The sequence below is a fragment of the Colletotrichum tamarilloi genome, assembly GCF_030869305.1.
Source record: "Colletotrichum tamarilloi strain Tom-12 chromosome Unknown Scaffold_150.1, whole genome shotgun sequence".
In the NCBI taxonomy this organism is placed as follows: domain Eukaryota; kingdom Fungi; phylum Ascomycota; class Sordariomycetes; order Glomerellales; family Glomerellaceae; genus Colletotrichum; species Colletotrichum tamarilloi.
This window is the reverse complement of record NW_026849533.1, coordinates 21,427-42,160: the sequence shown is the minus strand read 5'-3', so window position 1 is coordinate 42,160 and position 20,734 is coordinate 21,427. Positions and strand designations below refer to the sequence as shown.

At 50.5% G+C, this 20,734-nt stretch overlaps 9 protein-coding genes across 9 annotated transcripts; 6 read left to right on the top strand and 3 right to left on the bottom strand.

Moving 5' to 3' along the window:
• Positions 1-1,584: 1,584 nt before the first annotated feature.
• Positions 1,585-2,048, top strand: CTAM01_15165 (uncharacterized protein; the record flags this gene model as incomplete). Its single annotated transcript, XM_060531164.1, has 3 exons — positions 1,585-1,648; positions 1,716-1,796; positions 1,855-2,048. 3 exons carry the CDS (start codon positions 1,585-1,587, stop codon positions 2,046-2,048), a joined length of 339 nt encoding a protein of 112 aa, XP_060374264.1.
• Positions 2,049-2,938: 890 nt separating this feature from the next.
• Positions 2,939-3,805, top strand: CTAM01_15164 (uncharacterized protein; the record flags this gene model as incomplete). The annotated part of the gene is made up of 1 exon (XM_060531163.1): positions 2,939-3,805. The coding sequence occupies one exon, from the start codon at positions 2,939-2,941 to the stop codon at positions 3,803-3,805; it is 867 nt and encodes a 288-aa protein (XP_060374263.1).
• Positions 3,806-4,346: 541 nt separating this feature from the next.
• On the bottom strand, positions 4,347-6,144 carry CTAM01_15163 (uncharacterized protein; the record flags this gene model as incomplete). Its single annotated transcript, XM_060531162.1, has 6 exons — positions 4,347-4,848; positions 4,941-5,225; positions 5,283-5,391; positions 5,446-5,629; positions 5,691-5,727; positions 5,798-6,144. 6 exons carry the CDS (start codon positions 6,142-6,144, stop codon positions 4,347-4,349), a joined length of 1,464 nt encoding a protein of 487 aa, XP_060374262.1.
• An 854-nt stretch (positions 6,145-6,998) lies between these two features.
• On the top strand, positions 6,999-7,553 carry CTAM01_15162 (uncharacterized protein; the record flags this gene model as incomplete). The annotated part of the gene is made up of 3 exons (XM_060531161.1): positions 6,999-7,012; positions 7,065-7,469; positions 7,532-7,553. 3 exons carry the CDS (start codon positions 6,999-7,001, stop codon positions 7,551-7,553), a joined length of 441 nt encoding a protein of 146 aa, XP_060374261.1.
• Positions 7,554-9,024: 1,471 nt separating this feature from the next.
• CTAM01_15161 (uncharacterized protein) lies at positions 9,025-10,282 on the top strand (the record flags this gene model as incomplete). Its single annotated transcript, XM_060531160.1, has 4 exons — positions 9,025-9,052; positions 9,127-9,274; positions 9,333-10,079; positions 10,171-10,282. 4 exons carry the CDS (start codon positions 9,025-9,027, stop codon positions 10,280-10,282), a joined length of 1,035 nt encoding a protein of 344 aa, XP_060374260.1.
• A 545-nt stretch (positions 10,283-10,827) lies between these two features.
• Positions 10,828-12,515, top strand: CTAM01_15160 (uncharacterized protein; the record flags this gene model as incomplete). The annotated part of the gene is made up of 6 exons (XM_060531159.1): positions 10,828-11,346; positions 11,417-11,579; positions 11,655-11,841; positions 11,895-12,077; positions 12,139-12,335; positions 12,394-12,515. The coding sequence occupies 6 exons, from the start codon at positions 10,828-10,830 to the stop codon at positions 12,513-12,515; spliced, it is 1,371 nt and encodes a 456-aa protein (XP_060374259.1).
• Positions 12,516-12,620: 105 nt separating this feature from the next.
• CTAM01_15159 (uncharacterized protein) lies at positions 12,621-16,651 on the bottom strand (the record flags this gene model as incomplete). The annotated part of the gene is made up of 9 exons (XM_060531158.1): positions 12,621-13,095; positions 13,152-13,633; positions 14,219-14,657; positions 14,718-14,867; positions 14,951-15,128; positions 15,192-15,381; positions 15,459-15,525; positions 15,583-16,428; positions 16,497-16,651. The coding sequence occupies 9 exons, from the start codon at positions 16,649-16,651 to the stop codon at positions 12,621-12,623; spliced, it is 2,982 nt and encodes a 993-aa protein (XP_060374258.1).
• Positions 16,652-17,177: 526 nt separating this feature from the next.
• Positions 17,178-18,515, bottom strand: CTAM01_15158 (acyl-CoA dehydrogenase domain-containing protein; the record flags this gene model as incomplete). The annotated part of the gene is made up of 1 exon (XM_060531157.1): positions 17,178-18,515. One exon carries the CDS (start codon positions 18,513-18,515, stop codon positions 17,178-17,180), a length of 1,338 nt encoding a protein of 445 aa, XP_060374257.1.
• Positions 18,516-19,217: 702 nt separating this feature from the next.
• CTAM01_15157 (CoA-transferase family III) lies at positions 19,218-20,396 on the top strand (the record flags this gene model as incomplete). Its single annotated transcript, XM_060531156.1, has 1 exon — positions 19,218-20,396. One exon carries the CDS (start codon positions 19,218-19,220, stop codon positions 20,394-20,396), a length of 1,179 nt encoding a protein of 392 aa, XP_060374256.1.
• Between the last annotated feature and the right edge of the window lie 338 nt (positions 20,397-20,734).

The following is a 20,734-nucleotide window of genomic DNA, read 5'->3' as shown; positions in this document are numbered from 1 at the left end:
CCTGAGATAGACTACTACTACCACGGACTTCAATCCCAGAACGCCGACGGGAATAATTCTCATCGTCTCTTGAGTGGACTTTATCTACGCATGATCAGTGATGTGTATGTGACTACCTACCACTCTAAGAAGCTTCGGGCATCTAGGCGCTGAAATTTGTGGTATATGTACTTGCCGAGAACGACATCTTCTTGTTCTTCGTCAAGAGTTCCTCTCGTAGAAGGCGGGCCTAGCTAAACTGTTTTCTTCGGATTCGATGTGGATGCAGACTTTGTCACCGGCCAACGGGTTGGGTACCACACGTGACACCGTGCGGGCCATACTCATACTTATCTACATGTAGTTACAGTCAAAGCTACATGCAAGCTTCCAGCTTTTACTTGCTGGTCATCATGTTCCCTCTTACATACAGTACTTACCTCATGAATCGTTATCCGTGTCACTAACCAGTGGCTGCATGTTTGCACATGTCGCCGATGTTGTCGACCTGTTCCTTCTTTGAGCGTCAAATTTGATGTTCAGGCGTCTGGTTGGGCTCGTCTTATATCTCAACCGCTGAACACCTAGACTTTCTCGCCATGGCACGTGAAGCTGAAAGCTTGTATTTCGTCTAGACAGGGTGTGACTACGGAGATAAAGTACGATAGCAATGACTGTGTAATAGCATTCACAGGCAAGCCGTCGTATTTTTCTGGTTGAGCAGAGTGCTCCCATCACGTTGTCTGAGGGCATCTGCAGGCACCTGCGCAAAAAGCTCATGTCCGCACGTTCATGCGTAGCACTCTGGTTGAGAGAACTGATTCACGATCTCGCGTTTTCGGCCCACGCCGATGCTAGGCAACCGAATTCATGACAACCGCCTTCCAGATACGGAAATCTTCAAATAAGCAATCGGGCCCTAACACCAAAGTCCCTCCGAGGATCCATCGCTGAGGCCCTACGAGGCTAAAGTAGATGGGGTGCCCACAGATGTAGTGGGTCGATGTAAGCATATTATGGAAAGGCACGAGCCGTGATCCGAATGACCCTAGGCAGTTCGACATGTTATCCGCTAGGTTCATGGTGTCCACGACCTCAAATACCGTCGTTTTCGTTCCACAAAGCTAGGCGGTGACATTAGTTTCGAGCTTGGCCAACTCAATATCTAGGAAAATGAACAGGTTGTTGTTAATCGAAAGAGCTTCGAAGCTCTGTAGCTGAATCTGGCTTTATCATGTTGATAGTAAGGAAGAGCTCCGCAGTCTATGAGGCTAGATGATTAGAGTCAAATTCTCTGCCAAGATTATCGAGGGTCTCGTATTGGCCCACCGGGAAGGAATGCGTCGAAAGTCCCTGTCAGGTTTAAATCCTTCCGGTCATATTGAGAAAACGGGACCTGATCTCACACCCGGCTAATCGGCATGCGGGGCAGGTTCATGCCGCAACGGGGCACTCGCCCGAAGGATCAGCGTACATCGATCGAAAGAAGCTCAGTCAGACTTTTCAATACTTAGTGTCCGGGGGTTCTCGGTATCAACTGCAGTGATACTTCCTTAGGGCTGCAAACTCCCTTCGGCGGAGAGATCCCTACGGTACCTGCACACGATGGTAGACATGCGCCTATGTTGGCGCTATCTTGAGTGGGTCGCTCGAACTGAAGCTGACGATTGTGAGTCCAAACCTGTCAGAAGTTGTTTGATGCGTATAGCAAAGACTGGCAACTGATGGTGTAGCAGGGCTTTTTCTAACAAGCCTCATCACAACGCTCTACCTGCTCTACGTTGCCTGCACAACTGGCGTGCGATTCAAGAAAATCAGTTAGTTCACTCGCGACTCGCAACACTCATTGCATCAACGAGACTGATTCATCGCTAGTCGGATGGGTCTTTCTTGGGTTTGTAGAGTCGATGGTCTTGTTTATCCGAGGTAACCGCGAAGGTCTAGACTTAGCAGACAAGCAACGGCTGTTGTTTCTGTGGGCTGGTCAGCTGTTCACTTGTTTTGTCCTCTTTTTGTGGTCATTGCAGGACTCGAGTTTGGAACTGGACGAATCCCTGAAGAAAGGCTGAGAAGGTAGCTGTAAAACCATGGAGCTCATCCATCGGCTGAGACAGATTGTAGTACGATCAATGGCCGAGATGGCTTTGGTATTGGTGGACGGTGTTGGTGCCGGGATGGAACGTATTGGCACCCTTCAGAGCCCGATGGACTTTGAACCACAATCATAAGCTTGAATTGGTTCTTCCATAAGACAAGGGCTTATTGGGTGCATGGAGCCGGTTGGAGCGTACCAAAGCATTCATGTCTAACCAATGTATCTAACATCCTACCGTGAGCGTTCTCAGGGATACCTGCAGTGATCTCATCTCGAAGACTTCCTCGAATTTCATGGTTCCGGCACTCTCTAATCGCCGTAGGAGTCCCCGGGGCCCGAAAGCAGGCTTGCCATTCTCAAAGAACTTCCCAGATCTTGCTATGAGAAATACTCATTCTTGTACCTGTTAGCATGGTGTTGTATTGTGTACGGCAAATCGGCAATTTTTCTGGAATGGTCAAGTGTGCCAATTCAACGTTAAACCGGGTCTCTATGTGGTCAGCGGCTAGTCGGCAGCACCCGACTACTTTTCGGCGGGGAAACATGGATCATCTCCTGACTTTGAGCAACTAGAACTTCAACTGCCCCTTGCAGGACTATCCGTTACTAGTAAGCATGCAGGTTATCTTCTGTGACTGCCTGTAAGTGTGGGACTTACACCTCAATACCTGAGGAGGATTGTCTCGATGCTGATATTGTGAGCTGACACGATGCGGGCGGAACTTTGGTATTGCTATGAATTGATCTAAAAGTTATAAAAGCAATGACCTACCTACTCCAAGGGTCACAATCTCAACTCAGACAGACTCTACCAAGCCAAGGCTTTCAAATCATCCCTTTATCTTCCAATCTTATCACTTCAGAATGTTCTTTCTCCCAATTCTCGCATCTCTGCTGGGCAGCGCCATCGCTCATCCTGTGGTCAGCGATGTCACAGCTCTGGAGGTTCGTGAAGTGGGCATGAGTCCTGTCTCTCCTCTGACTGCCCGTGCAGAGTGCTCGACTCTCTCAACTGTCATTGAGCAGATCGGCACCAGCAGCGAGGTCGCCGTGTATGCCACCACCGGTGGCCTCACTGCCCTGTACGTTTGCAGACGTATCAACGGGCGTGAATGCGACACTCTTGCCAGCGCCATCGCCGCCGGTGTTGCAAGCATCTTCCTGATCCTGCAGAGATCCGGTGCCATCTCCGCCCGTGATGGCAGCACTGAGTCCCTCGTCGACTTCCTCACCCGGGAGCTTGCCGCCGATGGCTCTACCTTCCAATCAATAACCGACGCTACCCCCCACCTGCTCGCTCGCTATGACTCTGACGAGCGTACCCCTCAGTCTGTCGCCAGCGTCCACGGTCTCAACTTCCTCAACACCACTCTGAATCTGGACGTCTACGACTTTGGCGACGGCGAGGGTCACATCTACCTTCCCTTCGATGAGGAGCAGGAGCCCATCACCAAGCGTATGGAGAAGCGTGCATCTGCCCCTGGCTTCAAGATCGCTTACACCACCCGTCTCCAATCCAAGCTCACTCGCGCTCATCAAATTGAGATTTCCCAGCGTCTTGCTACCTACTGGAACACCCGTGCCAGCTGCTGCAGCCTTCACGATCTCATTGGCTTCGTCAAGACTGACCACACTGCCAACTTTTACTATCGAATCATCCCTGAGACGGTTAACTTTGGCCTCAACTACGAGTCTGTTGACATTTGTGGTGGCATGGCTGGCTACTTGTAAGCGCGAATGGGTCACGTTCTGTTGCAAGATTTCTTATACAAAGCTTTTTTGTTGTGGATGAAATATTACCCTGAGAGATGATGATTGGTGGACTTTCACTAGATGTATAAAACTTGGGACACAATACTTGGCGGAACTTTGGCTATTATAGTTAAGAGACTGTAACAAGGTGCTGTTAAATCTCGCAATACGATGTCCTAAGACTATAATACGATGTATTTTTATCTGAGAAGAGAATAATTTGAATAGTTGGGTCGCTGGCATTTGAAGACTTGTCATTGTCATAGACATAATCACATAATGACTAAAGACTAGGTCTATTGCCGTGTATATCCACCTGTGAACGGTTTCTCAATAGAGCGGAAAACTGAGATAGGCTGGGTCCGGATGTATTGATTTTATCCAGCAGTTTACGGCATAAAAGGCCCGGATACATTTCGCAACAATCCTTCTTATTTACAGTTGTGTATTTAACACAAGAACTATATACAAAGCAGTATTATGATAATGTAGAGTGAGCGACACCTGCCTGCAACTTTAATTATGTAGCCGGGTACGTCTTCTCGACTACCACCCCGCATGGGTAGTTGTCCTTCCCAACCTGACTTCCAGCAATGTTCATCAGTGTATTCCACAGACTCGTGCATACAGGGAGGGAAAAGAAACCGGGTGTCTGGACGCCTCCGGTCCACATGAGCTGATCCACGCCTCCGGCACTATCGTCCAGGGAGACGGTGTAGCCATTTCGATTCCCGTTGTTCAAATAGCCGCCGTATGAGCTGATGACAATATCTTCCAAGGTAATACCACCCCAATTCTTGCCGTCGAGCACGTCGTGGGTGGCACCCGCCATCAGCTGGAAGGGCGGGTCAGAGTCTGGGAGACCAGGCGTATCGGCTTGCACGTCGACTCGGTAGGTACCGACGGTCAAAACGTAGAACTGATTGCCGTTCCAGCATACACCAGCCTTATCATGTGTTTCTTGCGTCATGTAGGGGTTCAGAGTGTTGGGCATGGTGTTGGAACACGCGTCACCGGTTTTTCTATAGGTCAATGTCTGTTAGCCATGCTTTTCGTTAAACCTGTGCGGAAACAGCGATGCGGCAAACGATGCCTTGGTGGAAGATCAACTTACAGCACAAAAGGCGTGTAAGCAGCAGGCGCTACTTGCCACGCAATGGGAATCATCTGTCCGAACATGATGGTCTCGACCACGTTAACCATGCCGGAGAGATTAATGTCGACCGGCAGGGTGTTCATCATGCCGTCTCTGATAAAAGACTCAAGCATGCCTATGGTGGTGCTATTCGACCCGGAGAAGATCTCGGACAAATAGTCCTCTTGCGTCTTCTTCCATACGTCGAACAATGCGCCCATCGCAGAGGTCAAATCATTTTGCACGCTCGCAGAGTCTTTGGCACTATTCCGCGACAATTAGTTTACTGTCCTTGGAAAGTCCGAATGACACAGAACTTACGATTTCGTGTTGTCTTTTCCCAGAGCAAATGAGGCGGATATGGCGCTGTTGAACGTGTCTTTAGCGAACCCGAAATTGTTGCCCGCAAATATCGCGGCATCCTTGATGACTTTGATAGATCATATTAGCTCACTCTTCACAACAAGAGTTCAGCTAGGCATACCGATATTCCACAAGCCAGCTGATGCCATGCCGATGCCAAATGCCATCACATCCAGTATAGTCTTAATGAGAGTCGACTGATCATCTGCCTTCAGCTGAGGTGCGAATGTAGATGTGAAATCTCCCATGGCGGCAGATATGCTCAACTGCGCATCTTGAAGTGCCTCGTGATATTTTTGGTACACCTTGCCGTCAACGTGTTAGCCGACTAGATAGTTCAAGATTGGAATTTTGGGTGCGTCTTACATCGTGTAGTTTGGAGAAGGAGTTGAGGAGAAGGAATCTGTGTACGTTATCAGGTCAGAACCTTCTCAGGAAGACTTCCAGTTCGAATTGCCGCAGACCGGACTTACCCTGCTGGGTGCTTTGTATCGGCACACTGAACCGTAGTTGAGCATGGTGTGTTGACAGGATCTTGGCAATCCCAACCCTCCGGTCCGCCGTAAAAATCGCTGAAAAATGCTGGAAACTTGAGCTGGGCTGAAGTTGTTCCTGGTTTGTAGACTTGCCATGCAGCAACAGCTTCTTTCCACGAAGTATTCGTGTCAGCTGATGCCCACCGGACATTAGCCAGAACCTTTGCGTCGGTGACATTGGCGTCGGAGCATGTAGTTTGCTCCCATTTATCAGTACGCGTCCAAAGAGCGGTAGGGATTGCATGGGCGTTGGACGCCAGAAGAAGGAAGGCTAAGTTTCGCATCGTATTGTTTGATGTGGTAGTGAATGTGGCGATGCTGTGATACCAAAAGTTCTTGTTGCGTTCCTGGAGTGTCTAGATAGTAATAGACTTGCTTATGACAAGAGTTGATTAACCCCTTTGTGGTTCCGCAAAAGGGATTGACCAACTCTGAGTCGTGAAGTACCAAGGCGCTTCAATAATTGTAGGCAGAAAATCCTCCCACGTGTAAGCTGGCTTGCACGGTATTGGTGTCGCCTGGGGACAATAATGGGCCAGGCGAACCTGTGGAGGGCTTGGAGATTCCCATGGTGACACTTTGATCACTTGAAGGTCAGTGATAATCATTTGGAAATATGATTTGGGACGAAACAAGCTTTTAATATATCAGAGTTATTTACCTTACCTAGCAGGCGCGCAGCACGTTTTCTGAACTGAGTCATTGCCGAAAATAATCGCAGGAGGATTTTCAAGCACGTGGGCCCTTAAGTGGTCAACATAACAAAGATTATGGGCAAACAGCAAATTTTCTGCCCTTTGCTCTCATTATAGTACGGAATGTCGGCATGGCTGGCCCCAATGGCCCCCGGTGCTATCCTCATTTGCGAATCACACTGCGTGTCTGTAAGGAACTTTCAGCACTGTCGTCTTTCCAGGTTTTCCGATATCTGATGTGTCAATAAGCAGGAGTCTTAGCTTTCCAAGTCGAAAGCATCACCCATTTTCTATTACCTCGTCGACTGGCTGCAGGAGTTCTACTTGAAGACAAACCACAGAGTTTCCAAACAACAGCTTTAAGATATCTTTCAGAACCTGAACTCCCGCATCTCCCTTGTAAAAGCGACCTCAGGCGTGAGAGCCAATAGTCGTCACTCACAATGGCCTTCAAACAGTAAGTATCTCGATCCCCAGCTCCAAGTCATCACTGGACTGACAGTAGCTAGGCTCGTTATCTTCTTCTTTTGCCTATTCTACGGCCAGGTTGTCGTAGGCTCAGGGTGCAATCAAATTCACTGCCAGGTGTCTGTATGCGCTCCGAATGCAGACGAGGCGTACAACGTGGCGAGCCTTGGTCTCGTTGCAATCATGGGACCTGACTGCGCGAGCTGGCAACCAAATTCGCCCGTGAGCGGAGGCCAAGGTGCGTGCGCCAATGGCCTTCAGACATACACTGGTGCTTTCGATATCTGGCGCGGCTGGAATGCGATGGGTGGCGATTACTCTGCTACTTTCGCGCAATGGGGGAACTTTTTGGGCGCCACTTGCACTGGCGGCAAGACTGTCTCATGCGATCCAAAGTCAGGACAGTATCCTAATCCCGTCAATGGAAAGTGTCAAACTCAGCAATGGTAAGTTGCAAGCAAAGCAGACTGCGAGGATATTCGGTTCGATCGAGCTAACAAGGTGGCAGTGTTATCGACAAAACTTGTTAGACACAGGGCCCGCACCGGATTCAAGATACCGAGCAGATTACTGAATAGTGTGTTTTGAGCTTTCGGGGGTCGAATTTTGCGGGAGGCATACCGTCGGCTATTATCTGACACGTTCCCTATAGCAAGCTGTTGAATATTTACTCGATCGTTGTGAAATTCCCCATAATTGAGAGCTGATTCGGCTTCTCGGCTAGCAAATTATCTGGTCCCTTTCTCGCTGGAATAGCTTATGCCTGTGACCTCCAATGACTCGAATCTCTTTCTGATGTCGACTAAGACGCAACATAATATGCACATATGGGCATTCATCTGACCAGGGCTCGGAAACCCATGTCGAGCTATATGTCCAACTTTGGGAGTTATTCCGCGAGATGGTGAGCGAACGCGTATCAAATGTCAGTGACGATACTGCCGGCAGTGGGTTTACACGTCCTCGGGCTTGGAGTCATCCGATGGCGATACTATGACGGTAGCCGTGTAGCACTGGGTTTGGCTGGAGTCGGAGCAATGCGTAAGGTGCTGTTGGAAAGTCTCACTGACAATGAAATTTTGCTGGGCAATAATAGAAGTAAGGATGGATGGAAGCCCTTTTCGAAGCCGCGAGGAATATAAGCCACTACCAGCACAGTGTTCTGCATGACTCTCGACATAGCCAGCAGCGCCCTGAGCAGAAGACACAGCAGGTGACATCAGCTTGTTTCCGCATGTCGTTGAGTTGCTGTTCGGTTACCATCTTACATACAGAGCAGTGATCGAGTAATAAGGTTTCTCACAAACACATGCCACAACTTGGAAATTCAGCCTCTTTTTAGCTCTCTGGCTGTCCTTTTTGGGACAAACACCCGATCTTAGGTAAAGATCTGACATGTCACGAAACAACCCTGGGTGATGAATTGTTTTGGCATTTTGAAGTGAGTTTACGCTTCTTTTGCTGTACTTAAGAAACACTCATTGGATGATGTGTCATGATTCAGTTGCCTAAGATTGACGCCAACTCAATTTGTCAGGACGACAAGAACCGCAGAAGTTTGACATCCCGGCACGTGCAGGGTAGCAAGAAATCCAATTCAAAGGCATGATCACCCGCAACTCGGCACCGTCGTCACTGAGAGTCTTAATAACCGAGAGCCACAATGAATTCAAGATGGTTAATCTGGGTCTTACGCTCCGCGGGACAACGCCGAGCATGGACACAAAGTCTCGTTCTCGGGGACGATTAAAGTCCGACTTGACGCACATGCGATGATCCATCCACACATAAGCTAAGCAAAGCGTTCCCACCTTACCACTTTAGGCATCTATGCTACTTCGGACGCCTTCGACCTCATATTTCTAGACTGTGATTCCCATCCGTACTTTAGATCGGAACCTCTACCCCATTTTTACAACTCCCATACCTTGAGCACTCCCGCAAAAGCCGCCCAGTCTGCGTTGGGATACTTACATCCTTTCCATCAGTTGCGTGGAAACGATGGATCCGCCGACTATCGAATGGTTCGGTCCGTCTATAACATAGCAGCACTCTACCGAGTCAATAGAAGCACGTGAACTGACTCCATCGACGGCAACCTAGGCGCCACGACCTTTCGACTGCGAGCCAACGGTCTGGTCTTGTTTCTAGATACATGGTTGGAGAGGCCCTCTGTGCTACCGAAGCATCTTGATATCAATGATGTGATTGAAGCAGATTATATCTTCATATCTCATGCCCATTTCGATCAGTAGGTCAATTAGGTTCTCTCTGGATTATGCTTGTGTAAGGCTAAACAGTAGCCATAGCCTGCCTGGTGCGGATAAGATAGCGAAGAAGACCGGTGCTGTGGTTATCGCAAACGGCGAGGCGATTAACCTTCTCCGAGATGCGGGCGTCAACGAATTTCAGCTCTTCCCCGTCGCGGGCGGAGAGCGTATTCCATTGTTCACCAAGAACGACCGTAAATCTGCGGCAGACGGCGAAATACCTATCGCTGATGGTCCGCCCGGAATGCCAGCTAGACCGAATCACTCTCGAGCTGTCATGTCTGTTCACGTTTGGCCTTCTCTACATGCTCTGATGCCTGGAAGTGGACATCATGATATTCCAGAGGAGATTGACACTGGAACAGTCTACAAAGGCGAGGCTACACCGTATACTTGTACCCTTGACATTACAATGGGGATGAAATACGGCCTCTTGCGCAACAAAGAAGACATGCCGCTCGAACAGATGGACGACGGAATGAAATCCTTTGCAGAGTACATCAGCGACAGGAAGAACAACGTGTTTTCGCACTACGATGGCGGACAACTAGCCTACAACTTCCTTATCGGGCCCGGGCAGACTGTGTTCTGGAACGGACATTTGGGTGGTTATGAGGGCATTATCAAGAGCATTGAGCCAACCCCAGATGTGGCGATCCTCACCATCGCGGGGCGAGCCAATCTGAACGGCCGACCTTACGATGGATCTGCTGCCCAGTTCGCGACGAACCAGATCCGGTGGCTATCTCAACCCAAGAAAGTGATCTGGGCTCTCCATGATGAGGGGTAAGTTTCATCTTTCGGAACAGGTGGGGGAGGCAGCACATGGAGTATGTACGTTCTAAGTGACTGACATCTTTGGGCGACGAAATCATAGTGCGATCAAGCCGTATCGGGTAAACACCGCCGCCGCAACTGCCATGGTCCATGCTCAGACCTCATCAACAGTGGAAGAGCTCGAGTTCGGTCTCGCAAAACCGCTTTTCTGAACTAACCTGATGATCGAAGGTTGGACTCGGTTAGGCTAACCAGCAAGTTTCCAGGCGAGAAAGTCCATTTTGGTTCTGTTTGGCAACTCAATAGGAACGGGCCGACCATTGTGGTTTGGTTTTGCCCTGTGACATGTAACCTTATTCAAGCGGCGCATCGGAGAGCTGCGGGCACCGAACACCGAGCCAGTCGGAAGGCGGCCACGTACCCCTTCACGGACCCGTGTGGAGTTGGCATGACATCCGACGGTGGGGGAGGGGGACTTGCTTTAGCGGCATGAGACATTACAATGACTTCTTCTCAGTGAATATGTAATCAAGTAGACAAGCCGTACGCAATGCCGTGTTCGTTTACCGAAACTCAACTCACGTGCAAGAGGTTCTACTCACAAGTTGCTGACATCAAATTGCTAGAGGACCGGGCAAGAGGACGCTTACCTTGGAGTGCTTCAAGATGATTTAATCCACGAAAAGGTCACCATTACAGCCTCCCAGTCTCTACATGTTGTAACATTCTGGGAATTGACAATCAACTACTTCTCATCATGACTGTGCCCTTCAAAGTAATTATTGTAGGTGGCGGTCTCGCTGGCTCACTACTCGCAAACGGTCTCTTCAACCACGGCATTAATGTGACCGTCTACGAACGTGACGCTGAAGATGCCAAAAGAGAGGGATTTCAGATACGATTGGGCGACAGCGCCATGACAGGTTTCAATGCTTGTCTGAAACCGACAGACATTGCGGCCATCAAGTCGCAATTCAGTCAAATGTCTTCCACAGGTCTCACTGCACCGACCTTGATGAATACGGGATTCCAGACTGTGCTTGACTTGGGCAAGATTCCATCATATAGTGCGTCTTCCGCTATCAATCGCGTCGTGCTTCGGGATATCCTAGCTGCTCCCTTGCAGGAAAGCGGCATCATCCGGTTCGAAAAAGCATTTGAGGGGTATGAAGTTTTCCAAAGCAACGATGGACAAGAAAATGTGAGGGTTCATTTCGCCGACGGCACTACTGATACTTGCGATATTCTTGTTGGAGCAGATGGAAGCGGGTCAAGGGTAAGATTATGCAAGATTGGAAATAGTCGTCCTAGAGACTTGGAAGATTTGCTGATGAGGGCATCTACAGATCAACAAGCAAGTGGGAGCTCGGAATATTGTGCCAATTGACAGCCATGCCATGATTCTCAGCAAAGGCCCTCTGCCCGAGGATTGGACGGAGAAGCTGCCTAAGCGTTTGACCGAAAGTCCACTCATGGTATTTGCAGGTGGTGTGTCCATGTTCTACGCGTGTAAGTCAAATCTGATCGATTATCACGCCATGGTACAACAAGATACACGCCGAAAGCTGACATTCTAGCTCTTAGTGTTCCTACCCGCTGCGGACGAGGCGACTCAGAAAGCCGGGGATGGCGCTAGATATAACACAAGGGATGCCTCCTATTACTGGGGCGTTTTGATTCCCAGGGACAAAATGCCGACCGATGACTGGAACAAGGTGGAAGATCCCTTGGGAATATGTCTCGATGCAACCCGAGACTGGGCACCCGAATAGTGAGCCAATAGCATGTTCCTCAGCTGGCTATCCCTGACTCATTAGTGTGTAGTCGAACGATGTTGACGACAGGTTTCGACGGCAAGAACAGAGACCTCGTTACTGTAGCACGCATGCGAGCAAGCAACAGACTTGCCAAAACGTGGCGGAACAACGTCAAACGAGCAACTGGCGACGAGGGACACCCTCGAATCTGGCTGATTGGGGACGCGATGCATGCAATGCAGCCTAATAGGTTCGTTGGACTCTGTTACAGACAAGCCATCCCGTTGTACTGACACGACGTGCCATGCTAGGGGGATGGGAGGCAATCAAGCTCTCCACGATTGCGCCGACGCACTATCTCACATACTCGCCCTCAAAGAAAAGGCTGATTCTGGTGTCCGACCATCGACAAAAGATATCAGTGTGGCATGCAGTCAGTATGAGCGTAGAGTCATCGACCGAGCGTTTCCATGGGTCCGCAAGAGCGGAGGAACCAGTGTGCCTGTGAGTCTACTGATTTTGAGCCAAGCGTTTTGTCTGAGAGATTTGACTAACGATTGTTCAAGATGATAAACTTGGATGGATGGCTTGGTTCTCTGGTCTGGATGCTTGGCTCGTTTTTGGTGTCAGGATACATCTTTATGGCTCGAGTCTTGAAGTCTGGGGTGAGACAATGAGGAGGTCGTAATATTGAGCTCGCAGCTACATGTGTAGGTAATTACTACAACATTGAGACACCGATCGAAGGTACTGCTTTGAAGCAATGAATCAAACGGTAGTGTTCGGGTCCCAATCAGCTGCCAATGATCTCTCCTTTCATGCAAACAACATTGCCCTTTTCGATGAATAACTCGTTCCGCTTGTCATTCTCCGCAACAGCTGTTCGAAGCGTGTACTTGTCGCCGGCGTAGAGAGGAGACATAGCTCGATAGGTAACCTGCCGTGCTTCCCTGCCGTCCTTGCCGTACACGTCTCTCCAATAATCCAGCATGTTAATCAGATTCAAAGGCCCATGAACCACAACCTCGGGATGGCGCTCGATGTCCTTCGTCCAGGGCTCGTTGTAGTGGATCATATGACCATTGAAGGTCAGGGCAGAAAACCTGAAGAGGCCAACAGGTGACCATCGGAAGTGACGAATTATGCTTCCTTCTGCACTCGGTTGGTTGGTGATGGTAGAAGGTCCGAAAGCAGGTGGTCTTTCACTACGCGGTGGCGCTGTTTTCGCGGCCAGCGACAAGTCGACTTCTGGCCGAAATATCCACGATCTGAGCATACATTAGTCTCGCAACCTGTGCATGGGAATGCAATGTCCAGGACTTACCTCTGGTCTTTAACAACTAGCCCATCGCGCCCATAAAATTCCTTCTCGACATCTACCAAAACCATCTCATCTCCGCTTTTGCTTTTCTTCGGCGTCGCTCCGACTAGTCTCGTCCGCTCTTCAACTACCTCTCCAACCTTGAGAGAGGTTCCCTCAACAAATTGCATCTTCCCCCCAGCCCACATCCGCCGCGTAAACGGTGCCGGCGCGTTGAAAGTCTTATCCGTGCCGTCCATTCCGAGTTCGCTCTCGACGCCAGTGGGGGTGAAGTAAACAAGGTGGTAGCCCGGGGGCAGGGGCGTGCCTTGAGCGGGTGCTTCTGAAGAAACATCAACGCCAGGGTGCAGCTCTTTCCGGTTGAGGGTCAAGCTAAGACGTTGAAGTTGATTCGAGTCGAATAATTGCTTGCGGACGACATCCTTACCAGCAAATGTGTCGAGAAGCTGAGAGGCTGCATCTGTTGCATTGGTTGCGATGGATCGCTGTGAACGAGCGGTGCATTGACGCAGGGCCGGTCGTACTTGATGAACCAGGGACACCATTGTGAACGCAGTGAGTTGAGACTTGGAGGATCTTGAGTGTGTATAAATGATCACTCAGGACTCGCGGGCAGCTGGAGTCTCTGTTTGTTAGATGTTTCCAGCACGTGCCTTTTGTCAAAGACTCTGATAGCAAAGTATTGCATCGAGCTGGTAATCAAAGAGCTCCAGAATGTTAAGGCCGATGCAGTTGCTGGCAGATGAACCCCAAGCCCTCTACTTCGCCGCATGAGGAATGGTCCGAGCAGGCGTCGGTCAGTGGGGTTGCCGCGCCGCCCGGCTATATGCTGTCGGCTTCTTAGAGTTCGATTGCAACAAGCCGGACAGTGACTGTGCTCGGCAGAAGAAGCCGAAATGATGCTGAGTAAGAATTTAGCCTGTCCTTTCTACGGCGACTTATGCCGGGCTTCGAGGGATCTTCTTCCCTGGCGAATTCACCTCCCGTTACAGGCCTTAGACTTCATAGAGAGACTGCTGCTTTCTCTGTCGTCTTTACAAGCAACGCTGCAGAAAGTTCAGCCCCTCTACCTGCATTGGCCCATTGGCGTAAAGTTGAGGATCCAGGAATAGCCCGAGATCTTCTAGGGCATCTTCGCCTTCCCAATTTGTGCGCATGAGGCTGAAGTATTGATCTTCCATTGCGTCGGGTCTGGCTTGCTGAAGAGCATCTTGTAGTAGAGTTACCGGGGGGCTCGTGCCTGCGTCGTTGAACGGCTCCAGACCCGTGACAGAGCTGGGTAGTGCGCTGGACGGTGCAAATTCAGTGCTGTCGCCGTTAAGTCTCTTCGCTATTGATTCGTCGAGGTATTGCAGGAAGAGGTCAAGCACATTGTTGTTGATACGCCAGTACTTTTGAATTTCTTTGAGGCCAAGAAGACACATCTGGGCTCTATGCTCGGCTAATCGGCGACTGATGCCATCCGCAGACTTGATATCAATTGCATGTATGCAAAAAGCGGCAAAGAGGCTAGTAAGTCTAGAAGAGTTAGTCGAGGCATCAAATTTTCCGTAGCGTTGGGGCTCTCACAGGTGCATTTGGCCGTATTGCAAGGTCTTTTGTGCGAGCATGTCTTCGGCGATGCGACTGATGCGACAGGCGGCGGCGAGAGCTGCGCTCTTATCCTCCTGGTCTCTATTCCGCAGCCATCCGTTTCGGTGCACAAGGATACGGAGATGGCTTAGTTAGACACATGTTAGCCTTTGTCATGGAACGATACTTGCTTATTCAGTACAGCACTGAAAAGACTGGGTTCAACTTACTTGTAGGCAAGGTGGATTAGGCAGGTCAAGACTGAAGACTGCCCATCATCAGGGCCTCTACGCATCTCATCTGGTAGACTTTGCTTCCAATCCTCGAGCTGTTGCTTCAATTCACGAACTTCCGTTGGTGCTGGTGGTCCCCGACCAGGCGCAAAGTGGGTGTCCATGATTCTCCCGACTATAGATGGGTCAGTCAAGCTGGTACCCAGAGTTGGTTTCGGCATGAAGAATTTAGACTCACGAAGACGAGCGATGTCAATCATCTTGATAGCATAATGAATGTGCTCTGATTTCGGTGCACCAAACCCAGTTGCTCGCTGTTCGTCAGCATCATCCTCTAGATCAGTCGAAGTCAGCGGCTCAATGTCACAATCCTCATCGCGGATGCGACAAGGTAGTCCCAGTGACACAGCCGCTTGCCGTTCACGGACCTATTGTATGTGAGTAACGAGCTACAGGACGCACGACGAGATAAGAAGTCATGATCAAACAGGGACTAGAAACTTACGTAGATTGACCACCAGACTCTACGTCTCATCCGAGCGAAATGTGGATCCTTCGTGATGAATCGAGTTCTGTGCACATGTTTAGTCAAGCTCATGGAAGAGTCAACAGAACTCAGAAGGACTTACGAGCGATGAAGGCCATGAGTCTGCGCGAGGGTTAACACGGCCCCTAGCCAGTACCTCACGTCTCTCCAATCCGTCGGTCCACCCCTCCAGAAGCTGCATAGAAACAGTGACTGAATAAGAGTAAACTCGTCTTTCTCCCAGTTGGCATGAAACAAAACACGCGCGCGAGAGTATGTCAGGTTCTTAGCCTCAGACCGATCTTTGAACCCCATGCCAAGAATTGTTGCCTCGTCGCAGTAGGTCGAACCGATGAAAAGCATTGCTTGCAACAAAAGCGGTGAAATATCCATCGTCACGAGCCGCCTGGCGATATCGGCGCGGTCAAGAATGGGAAAGCAAGGGTGGAACCAAGTGAAGTAAGCATGTAAAGCTGGAAGACAGCTCTGCATGTCGGGGAAGGTGAGCGCTCCCTCATCCCGAAGATATCGCTCTGTCGCAGAGCTCATGGAAGGCACACTGGCAGGTGAAGTAGCCAGGTCATGAGATTGCGGCGTCTGCGGCACTGGAAAGGTGAGACGACCCTTCAACACCCCATCACTAGTCGCAGCCTCATTGCCGGGCCCTGATGCTCCAGGAACAAGAGTGATGAAATTCGACTCTCCAAAGAACCGGCTACCGCCCGTAGTCCCAGAGGAATGGCACGAAGCAGGCGTATCGGCGTGAAAAGGAGTCTGCGATATTCCAGAGGAGCTCGGAAGTCCATGCGACGGAGACACGGTACTCATAGAAGCAAGCGTCGCGGCGACATCAGCGGTGAGCGCGGACGACACGGCCGGGGCAGCGGGCTCTGGGGTCGCCGACGCGGCCTCTTCCGTCTGCTTCTGCCTCTTGGACTTCCGTAGATACCTAGACCGGCCAAGTTAGTATTTGCCGACTCGGGGATATCGGGGTGGAGAAGAACAGGAGAGGCTCACCGGCCTCTTCGCGACGGGATGACTTCGCAAGTCGCCTGCGCAGTCTCGCAGTTCGAACAAGGGTGGCGCTCGGTGACATTGCAGCGGATGCGTCGCGAGTTGCACTCCCTACACGCGTGCTTCGCGCGCGGTTTCTTCGAACCCTCTGTCGGCATTGTAGGCACTGGTGCTTGGCATGCCGCAGTAGATACTATGAGCAGGACATCAGAACTCCATTCAGACGTCCCTCGAATATCAGGAATTAAGGCGCAGATAGGTGGTGCTCTGGGCCTGCGACGGGAACAACATGGATAATATCTTTGCGCAACCAGCCTCTCCGTACAGTGTCGGTTCAATTGCACTGTTTTTTCCACAGGCAACGCTTTGACGTCTCGGCTTCTTCTTCCGTGGACCTCCTCACCAAATGGGTCTCCTTGACCGATGTCTCCGGTATTGACCGAGCTGACCGAGAACCGGGAGCACTACAGCTAAGAGGGAAAAGCGGCGGTGAGTGTAATTGATTAATACGTCTACCCAGTGCTCGAATTAGCTAACAAGTCTTTCGATAAACCGAGCGCACGAACTTGACGTTTTGAGAAAGGAGAAACACCCTCTACAGTGTATGCAGATTGTGCTCCCTAAGTGCCTCCCTTGTGGTGGGTAAAGATTCAATTATTTCATGTATCTATACTCTGTTCTACTCTAATAGCTGCGAGGAAGTTGCAGGACCTTCTCGCTAATGTACGACAAAATCATCTCGCGAGATACAGGCGCGATCCTTGGGACAAAGATCTCGCGTAGATACCTCTCGACATCATACTCTGCGGCATAGCCCATCCCCCCGTGTGTAAGCACCGCCCTTTCGCATGCCGTGAAAGCCGCTTCAGCAGCCATGTACTTTGCGCTATTAGCCGCAACTCCAACCTGGTCTTGACGAATAGAAGAGTCCTCCTTGCTGGCATCGTATAGCCGAGCGGCGTGATATGTTGCAAGCTTCGCCGCCTCTAACTTCATGTATGCATCCGCTAGGGGATGCGCAATGGCCTGATTCTGCCCAATTGGCCTCTTGAATACAACGCGATCACGCGCGTACTCTGAGGCCTTTGTGAGCGCTGCGTAGCCTAGGCCGAGAGCCTCGCCAGCGAGAAGACACCTTTCAGCGTTCATTCCGTGGAGTATGATTTTGAAACCCTGGCCTTCTTGGCCAATGAGTGAGCTCGCGGGGATATGGTAGTTGTCGAAGAATACTTCGTTGGCATCGACGGCGCGGCCCCCCATCTTCTTGATCTTTCGCATGTCTAGGCCAGATTGTGATTTGTCAATATCGATGCAGAAGAGCGATAGACCCTCGCTCGGCTTCTTGCAGTCCTCGTAGGCTTTCGTGCGCGCAAGCAGAATCATCTTGGATGCTACCTGAGCGCATGTAATCCAGATTTTCTGGCCAGTGACGAGGTACGATCCATCGGTCTGCTTCTTTGCTGTTGTGGCCAGGCGCAAAGTATCGAGGCCAGAGTTGGGCTCTGTGACCCCGAAACACGTACGCCACTGCCCGGAAATGATCTTGGGGATCGTACTCTCGAGCTGCTCCTGAGTTCCGAATTTTGCCAGCGGTTGTGTAGCATAGACGTTGGCATGAATGGACTGCGCACCAGCCATGCCGGCACCGGACTCGGTGATGGTCTGCATCATCATTGTCGCTTCAGAGATGCCTAGGCCAGAGCCGCCGAGGGACTCAGGCAAGGCAATGCCAAGCCAGCCGTCCTTTGCGAGAGCAGCGTGAAACTCTTTGGGGTCTTGCTCGTTCTGATCGTGTTCTTGCCAATAGGTATTGGGAAACTCTGAGCAGACTTGACTGACTGCCTCTCGAACAGTCAATTGATTCTCGGTAAACCCCGTGGTTTCCATGATCCTCCTTGATGAGGATGTTGAGAATGCTGCCAAGCCATGTCTTGAGGTTATCGGTGCCCGGCGAAGGACTCCCGCGGTCTTGATGGCTGGTCGCGCAATGCGCCAAAGATTTCGTGACAAAGAGGCTGACATAATGATGATTGACGAAGATTAAGTGAGAATCTGCTGAGCTCTGTGTGGTTGAAGAGAGCACGTATGATCAGCGCTCAAGGTATTATTGTCTTCTCATCCAGGCCGATTCATGAATATCGAAGCATGAAGGCAACTAAAGGTTAGCTCAAGTCCGGCAAATAGACCCGAAGCCCGGCTACTGTCTTCCAGGCGAGCTAGAAAATGACGACACTAAGAAGTGATCGACGCTTGGGCTGGGGTTGCATAAAGCCGACTTGGGTTGAAGAAACCGACGCTGCACGCACCAGCGCTACGTACGCTTTGACTACCCCATGATCTGGTTGCGCATCTCCAAGAATTCGAGCCGAGGCCAGTACGGAGTGATGATTACATTCATGCCATCGTATGGAAGTGCTAAAAAGCCGTTGAGTCTCCATATCATGTTATGATTGAAACTTCGAGATTGAAGCCAAGTTTCCACCACCGGCAATCTCATTAGATCATCAGAAGCTTTAATCGCCGACTTCGACATCAACCGTTCTCTCTCGTGTACCCTTGTCTACCATGTCTTCACCCCGGGCTGTTTTCTCGGTATTAGCCTCTCGATTCCCGAACGGCACTACGTTGTCAAGGCCATTCACAACACCAAAGCAGAGTTCACGATGTCTCAACTACATCTCTTTACAGACACCCTCCACACACACTGGATCGCAGCATCGACCTATGGTAACTTCTTCATCTCTCAAACTGAAGAGAGACCCACTGCCTTTGGAGAGTGTCACTGTCGTCAGCCTTGAACATGCCATTGCTGCGCCATTCTGCACCCGTCAGCTGGCGGACATGGGTGCTCGAGTCATCAAAATCGAGCGACCCGGAGTTGGCGATTTTGCTAGGGCTTATGACACTCGCGTCAACGGTATGGCCTCCCACTTTGTCTGGGCAAACCGCTCAAAGGAGAGTTTGGCTTTAGATCTGAAGAAACCAAAAGACTTTGAGGTGCTGAAGAAGCTCCTTGCCAAATCAGACGTCTTGGTTCAAAACCTGGCACCTGGCGCCACCGAAAGATTAGGCCTTGGTTATAACACCCTGAAAGATACCCATCCGTCTCTGATTGTCTGTGACATCTCAGGATACGGTTCGGATGGGCCGTATAGAGACAAGAAAGCCTACGATCTTCTCGTGCAGAGCGAAGCAGGCTTTCTCTCCGTCACAGGGAACGGCCCGGATCTAGCGAAAGCAGGCATCTCCATTGCTGACATCTCTGCCGGCATGTATGCCTATGCCAACATTCTGGCCGCAGTGATCAAGCGTGGCAAGACGGGCAAAGGCACTCGGATAGATATTTCCATGCTCGAAAGCATGGTTGAGTGGATGAACTTCCCACTGTACTACACTTACAACGGGGCTCCCGGTCTCGCTCGGTCTGGGGCAGCTCATGCCTCCATATATCCCTACGGTCCTTTTGAGACTGGCGGCGGCGGCTCTGTCATGCTAGGTGTGCAAAACGAGAGGGAATGGACCAATCTTTGCCGGACTGTCCTGGGCGATGAAGCGTTGGCCAAAGACCCGCGCTTCGTGAGCAACACGCTTCGCGTCAAGAACCGAGATGAGCTGAAGGAAATCATTTCTAAGCAGTTCGCAAAGTTCTCGGCTGAAGAGGTTCTGAAAAAGCTGGATTCTGCGTCTATTGCCAATGCCAATATCAATGACATGCAAGGCGTATGGGAACACCCACAACTGCGAGCGAGAGGCAGGTGGACCGACGTCGAGACACCAGGCGGCACGATTCCTGCACTCATCCCCCCTGGTTTTGCTTCGGTAGAGGCATCAAGAATGGAAAGAGTACCTGAGCTAGGCGAGCATAATGAGGCCATTTTCGAGGAACTAGGAGTCAAGCCATGACGGGCTTGGAAGGATTTATTGCTGTGAACATCGATAACTCTACTCTGAAACGACGTGGTGATACATTACATTATTCTCAGACATTAGACAAAAACTGTTGATTGTCATCCGTCGCTCTTCTCAAACTGCCTACCTGCAGGTATCGCCATTTGATTTACGGTTTGCCTATTGTGGCCAGCCGGCTGGTCTGATGAGATGCCGTCGACAACGCTATACTGTGCCGGGCAATGTTCCCCAACCTGAATCCCGATAAGCAAGCTGCGGGGCCTATAGCGGTTCGTTTAGTGCCATAACGTAGAAGTTCCTTCGGTTTCTCAATCTTTCGAGATGGCTATTCG